Source organism: Buceros rhinoceros, unplaced genomic scaffold, assembly GCF_000710305.1.
Source record: "Buceros rhinoceros silvestris isolate BGI_N320 unplaced genomic scaffold, ASM71030v1 scaffold30587, whole genome shotgun sequence".
Taxonomy (NCBI): domain Eukaryota; kingdom Metazoa; phylum Chordata; class Aves; order Bucerotiformes; family Bucerotidae; genus Buceros; species Buceros rhinoceros.
In genome coordinates, this window is record NW_010424444.1 from 824 (window position 1) to 7,786 (window position 6,963).

The 6,963-nt window shown below is 46.0% G+C and overlaps 1 protein-coding gene across 1 annotated transcript; it reads left to right on the forward strand.

The window, feature by feature from the left end:
* Positions 1-460: 460 nt before the first annotated feature.
* SSR1 (signal sequence receptor, alpha) lies at positions 461-6,802 on the forward strand (the record flags this gene model as incomplete). Its single annotated transcript, XM_010140809.1, has 8 exons — positions 461-625; positions 1,947-2,034; positions 2,207-2,469; positions 3,228-3,304; positions 4,778-4,856; positions 5,134-5,227; positions 5,781-5,795; positions 6,706-6,802. Coding segments are annotated over 8 exons (849 nt in total), but the record flags the coding sequence as incomplete, so codon positions are not given.
* Positions 6,803-6,963: the final 161 nt, after the last annotated feature.

A 6,963-nucleotide genomic window follows, 5' to 3' on the forward strand; every position in this document is an offset into this window, starting at 1 on the left:
TGTGACATTGAGAAGGTCATTAAAAGAGACCTTTAATATTCTAAAACTTGAATGACAATGTGTGTAAAAGTGACTTTTTAGCTAGCTGTGTTCTGACAGCAGCAGAGGGAACGGACACGCTAATCGACTGTTACACCTGCTGCTCTCAGAAGAAGCAGCACTCACGAATGATTGATTTCCTGGCAATAGCAATGCCTTTATTTCCACGTTTGTAATGACAAAACAAATCTAAAAAGCTTTGATATGGTAGTGTTAAAAAACCTAAACAATAGCTTTTAACGCAAGTTGTTTGGTCCCTGTGGATGCAAGTGTTGCTGTTTGGATGCTGGACTTCTTGTTACCCAGCTGTAAACTTCCTGGATTTGAGCTCACTAGCAGGCAGATGAGTCGCTCAGGAAGTTAACACTCTTCACGTGCTAGTTTGAAAATTGTGCTGCAGTATCGGTTTTCTATTGGTTAGTTGGACACCAAAAAGGGTTTCTTGTGTTTACATTTTGTTTTGGTAGGTTCAGGCTTACTGGTTGCAGCTCAAGATGCTACAGAAGATGAGGAAGCTGTGGAAGATACCGTAGTTGAAGATGAAGATGATGAAGCTGAAGTTGAAGATGATGAGCCCACAGACTTGGTAACTGTACACCAAATGAGAACCAGAATTCTCACAGGAGCCCCTCGGGGCTCCTCTCCTGCTTAAGCTGCATCTCACTGAACCAAGAAGGATGCTGGGCTGCAGGGCTGCTTCCTTCTGGCTGCTTTGAGATCTGTTTCCGAGGAGCAGCAGAGTCTCAGTGAAGCTCACACTGATTCTGAAGAGCTTCTCTGGTGGCCTGTGGCCCTTTGCTGCATGCCTGCTCTCCAGCTCCTGCTGCGGGGTTTTCCTGTTATGCCAGTGCCCGTTCTGCTGGTTAGGGTCACTCGCTTCATCTGACAGGGTGAAACAATTTGTATAGTTTTGCGATCTGCCTGTAACAGTAGAGCGCTCTGCTTGCTAGACACTCAGTGTGCTTAAATGGGTATGAGAACACCACTCAGATTTCTGGTGTAGAATTGGGAAGTTCGGGACATCATCAGGAGGAGAAGACTTGTGTAATAGAAGTGGAGACCCGACAAACTGTCCTTTGATTCCATGAGGTTTTTACTGCTGCTGGTGAGTTTGTGAGCCTGTGGCTGAGCAGCTTTGCTGAGTGGCGGGACTGTGATGGGTATGCCCTCACGACTGACTGTTACTGAATAGCCCTTTGGGTGTAAATTGCTTTTAAAAAGAGGTTTATGACTTGGGTACAAAACAGGACGTGTTGTAGGCAGCTCTCTCATTTGTCACTGAAACAGAAGGTAGAACTTTGCGCAGCACGTTGAAATCAGGGTGCTGGGTGTGCAGCTCCGGTTCGTGGCTTCCCTGGGTCGTGGCCCGTGTGCGGTGGATCTGGTAGGCTGTCTGCTGCTTCAGGTGAAATCAGATGGTACAGCCGACTCGCAGGCGGTTAGTTCAAACAGTTTGTTCGGCGGAGGAGGTGGTGAGCCCATGATTCCCACGTGGAAAGCCCTTAACGCTTGGGTTTGCCAGTTAAAAAGCAAATCATCAGAAAGGTGAGCTTGAACAAGCGAATCTGCGAATTTGGTTCCAACAGCCTGTCCATTCCCAGGCACATGTAACACTGACTAATTAAATCTGAACAGAAAGCTTCTACAAACGCTCCCTCTGCAGGGACAGTAACTCGTTTGCCTTATGGCTGTAATTTTGGAAATGCTTGTTTTCTGTCAGAAGTGGCTTATCTCTGAGCACTTAACATTTAGCTCTCCAGGGGGAGAGCAGCCTGTGTGCTGATCCTGCATCGGCAGGAACTGCTGCTGCTGCTTGCCATTGTTGCAGGCTGTGACGTGCGGGATTCAAGCATGGTCTGTGCTTCTCTGCTCATTAGAGGATTTTTCAAAAAAGTCTCTTGTCTTAGACAGAAGAAAAAGAGGAAGACGACTCATCAGGAGAACCTAAAGCCTCCCCAAGTGCCGATACCACCATCTTATTTGTGAAAGGTGAAGGTAAGAGTCCTTCATTAATCTGCTATCATCTTTGCTGCTGCTCAGACTGTATCAGTGTCTGCACGGAACAGTGATGCTCTAAACCCCAGGATCTGTTCTAGACACACTCTTCAGGAATGGCCCACGTGTGGTGTGTGAAGGTTCTAATGGTTGAATATTTGTTGTGTTCTAGACTTCCCAGCAAACAACATTGTAAAATTCCTAGTGGGCTTCACCAATAAGGGTACAGAGGATTTCATTGTCGAGTCTCTCGATGCTTCCTTCCGGTATCCTCAAGATTACCAGTTTTATATCCAGAACTTCACGGCTCTCCCTCTGAACACCGTGGTTCCACCACAGAAACAAGCCACGTTCGAGTACTCCTTCATCCCTGCCGAGCCGATGGGTGGCCGTCCTTTCGGGCTGGTTATCAATCTCAACTACAGAGATGTCAATGTAAGCCTGCTGTTGTCACTCCTCTTCAGCTGTCTATTGGTGTGGAGAGTCAGAGGGAGCTGCGCAGTCAAGTTACTGCCTCTCCAGGCGGTGAATGCCTGCCTGGTTTTTAGGCACCCTGGTGACTGCATGTTTCAGGATATGTGTGTGCTTACAGCCCGTGTTCTGGCCCTGTTAGCCTGGCACTTCCGACAGCAGCAGAAGCTGGAATGCCTTAGAACCGTGGGGTGGTGGCTGTACCCATTAAAAAAAACCCAAACCAACACTAAAGCTTTCTTTAGAATAACTTAAATTTCACTGTGCGTTTCCGATTGGGCTTTGCTAACAAGCTTAACTATCGACCTGAACCCCATCTGCGCACTGGTTTTGAGCAGTAACTGAGCAGTAGTTGCAGTCTCTGGGGGAGGACCATCCAAAAGCATACATTGGATTAAAACAGGGCATCATTCTCCCTCCTAGTGCAGGTCGGAGTTTAACAGGCTCCTGCACCTCTGTGTTGATGGCTCTAGTAGGAGCCCTTTGTTTGTACTGCCTCACATTACAGGAAATAACGTTGAAGGCTAGCTGCAGCTTCCCTGTTACCAAGACTCTTCTTTGTACTTGCACCAAAAAATTTGTGCTTTTCTATGTCGAGTCAGACTTGCACCAAGTCTTACGCAGGAGTTTCTGCTTTCTAGAGTTTTTACAGGTAGAAGAGAAACACTTGCATATGTGTTCAAGAAATGAATTTAAAATGTTATGTGGAAACTTTGTTTTAGGGCAACATGTTCCAAGACGCTGTCTTCAATCAGACGGTTACAATCATTGAAAAAGAAGACGGGCTGGATGGAGAAACGTAAGAAGGCTGGCAAGTCGAGGGGAGTTGGTGTGCTGGTAGAACAGGTTACTGACGGGGCTAACGCGAACAGTTCTGGTGTCCTCCTCCGACTGGATGTCGGGTCTGCTGGGGTTCGCTGGTACGCGGCATGTACTGTATTGACAGGCTGAAAACAGGAGGCTTTGGCCCCAAGTGGAGGCCCATGTTGATAACTAGGGGTCTTGAGGAGAGGCACTGTGTGGTGAGCAGCCCACACATCTGTTCTGGCTCCGAGGCTTAAGCCTGGAACAGGACCTGATGAATTCATAGTATGAGAGAGGAAGTCTGTTGTTCTTTGTGGCGCTAGCCCCTGTCTGTGGCAGGTACCTTTCAGGAGTGGTTTTTCCTGTCTCAAAGATGAAGTACAACTGACACACCTTGTGTGTTGCAAGCGTGTGCTGTGCCAGTGTGCGTTTAGGTGTTCTAACACTGGAGTGGCGTTTTGAGAGGAGCTGTGAGTTACAAACGGTAAACCTTCAGAAGGAGTTGTGGATGGTACTGAACGTCTGGATTCTGCTGCCACGGGCGCGACTGCCTGCTGAGCGAGCTCCCCGGGGAAAGGGCCGGCCAGCAGATGGCCGGGGCATCAGTTTCTGCTGCTGGGTGAATAGCGTCAAGGGAAGAACAACTGGTCACACAAAACGTGTGATAGTCTGCTAAAGGAGTTCTCAGAGGAATTCAAATGATTAGGCCCTATTTGAGTTAAAGTCCTGTGAATAGATAATTGCCCTAAACCAGGGATGTTCGGTTAGTTCTCCTCTCCAGTTTAACTCCGTGGTTTCCTTTGTCATAAGTCTGAGTTAAGATGTTCAACTTGGAAGCAGTTCTTTGCCTGTGAACCCCTGCCTACTCCCCAAATTAATTTTAGATGTAATTTATGTTCACCTTTTGCTAAGTATCAACAGTTATTTAAGGTAGAATTATTCAAAACCATCTAAAATGCACAGATTTTTAAAAGTGCTGTTTGCATTCATAGAATTCTGTGGGACGCGGAGCAAGATGTGCAAGGCCTTTCACAGCTCTCTCGCCTACCTAGCAGGACTTGCTTTGCAGGAGCTTACTAAAAGCATAGGAGATTTTTAAGGGCTTTTTAAGTGGTTAAAACTGTCACAAATGCAAATATTTCCTGTGACCCAGTGCTCTGAAACATATCGCAGAGGTTCCTGCAGTCACTAGATGTCAGTACTTATTTCTAACATTTTCCAGTTTATATGGCATTTTCCAGATGTTCTGCGGTTCAGAACTGAAGTTAGAGTTACAGTTCCTGAAACTGAAGTCAGTAGCACCTCAGTTTCATGGTCATCGGGTTCCTCCCCCCCACCCGCTACAAAGGTTCTTGGGAAGGATCAAGTGGGCGTGTGGCCAAAGCTGCACATGATTTCTGTGCCTCTTTGTACACCCTCTTAAACACTAAGATTTTGAGTTAATGGTTTCTTAAACTGTTTTTTAAAGGATCTTCATGTACATGTTCCTCGCTGGCCTTGGTCTGCTTGTCATCGTTGGCCTGCATCAGTTACTGGAGTCGAGGAAGGTGAGTCGAGTGTTTTGTCTGTGAGCTTGTTGATACCACACCACACTGGAGCTCAGTAAGGGGCTCAGGAGGAGTCGAGCGCAGGAGAAAGAGTTGCTAGTGGTAAATATAGTTAAAGCTGAGCTGCAAAGACAGCCTTACACATTGCCTAGCCTTAAGTTTGCGTCCTAGTGAAATAACTGCCATTCATTAAATAGAGCATTATTAGTTATTTCTAGTGCTTGTGCTATCAAAACTTTGTGGAAAGAAAAACCTTTGTTCTTTCTTGAACTTCTAGAGGAAAAGACCGGTACAGAAAGTAGAGATGGGAACGTCAAATCAGAACGATGTTGATATGAGCTGGATTCCCCAGGAAACTTTGAATCAAATAAGTAAGTAGTCTGCCTTCCATGAACTAGAGCACGAGAAACGTACCTCATCAGTTAGTCGTAACGGAGTAAGTAGCTGATACCAGTTCCTTAGAAGAGCTCTTCTGCTCCGAGGGAGTTAAAACGTGTCTCCGGCTCTGTGCTGAGTGATTAGACTGCTGCGTTCAGTCTCTTCTTGAACAAAACAAACTTTGCTGGTTGATCCAATAATGACCCCTCAGTGGCTGCTACAGGGTTGTGCTGTAGACTCTGTTTTGGGTACTAGTGAAAAAAACAGATCACAAAGGAGGCTTAAATAGGACAAAATATCATCTCGAAGTTTCTGTGAATTGTTTGTAAGTTTGTCTGTAGACCAGAGTTTTAAGTAAGCATTAGAAGAAGCCATCTTAAGACTTGCTGTTACTGTCCTTCACAAGTCCAAAATGTCTTAAGTTCTACTTGGTATCTGAAATGCCAACAGTAAGCCACATGCCTGATTTCTTATTCCATTTGTGTGTTTGTGGATATTTCTAACTTCTCTTGCTGTTTCTTCTGTTTTGCTTTCCCATGGCTTCAGTGCAGAGTAGAAGAGGTGAGGCGAACTCTGGTGATGCCAAGAGTGGAAGTGCTTTATACAGTTCGTACTGTGCGGATGAGATGAGCTTGCAATGGCATGATGGCTGCTCCTTGTGTTTGCACACGCTGTAACCTAGATGGTGCTGCTTAAGAAAACGCGCGCTTTTAGTAGATACACTGAGCAATCACTTTAGCTCTTCATACAAAGCACTGTAGTTTCTCTGCAGTGTTAAAGGACTGACATTCTCCCTGTGTAAGACCATCACTGGAAAGGTCAATTACGGCCTCTTACAAGTCTCAGTTTTAGACTGATGCCGTTGGCATCCGGTGATCATACAGCTAGAGCCAATACCTGAGTGTAAACTGACAGCGCGTGGTCACGGGTGGATGCTTCCTGGAACAGTGTGGTGTGTCGCAGCCCAGCCACTCATCTTCTGCTGTCAGTCTGTGTGAACGTAGAAATAGTTCACGCAAGACAAAGCTGTCTGAAGGAGGGGCAGTCACACATTCTTGAGGCAGGTACGCTCAAACCAGTAACGAGCACAATCATTTGTTAACTTTCTGAAGATGTAATTGTCAAACATGAAACTTCTCTAAACAGCAGAGCGTGCAGTTTCATCAGGAGATGGTGCGGGGTTTGGGGGTTTGTTTGTTGGGGTTTTTTGGGGGGACGTTTTAGTAACTGTCAAATTGAACAACCCTTACCCTGGAGCTGCATGTTACAGAACAGGGTGAGTCTTTTTTGTTACCTTCTGCTGAGGATGCTAATAGTTAAAGTCTCGCCTGGCATCTCTGCGGTGATGTGTGGCGCTAGAGGGGCAGCTTGGCTCATGTCTGGGAGGGAGAAAAATAACCTGGTCATACAGTGTCTAATCTGAAGTAGCTGTAGCAATTGCTGCAAATATCTTTTTTTTTTTCTCTTCTAGATAAAGCTTCGCCCAGGAGGTTGCCCTACAAGAGGGCACAGAAGAGATCAGCAGGCTCTGATGAGTAAATGTTGACTAGTACCACAGTTGAACCTTTACTAATCCTGCCTGTTTGAGTTTTTTGGATTGGAGTAGTGCAGCGAATCCATATCACCATAAGGAAAATACTGCTAAACGTTTGGACTGAACAGATTAACTGACTGGTGTTAATATCGCTGAACATGCACTTCTCTCTTTGTTAATTGGGGGGGGGGGGGG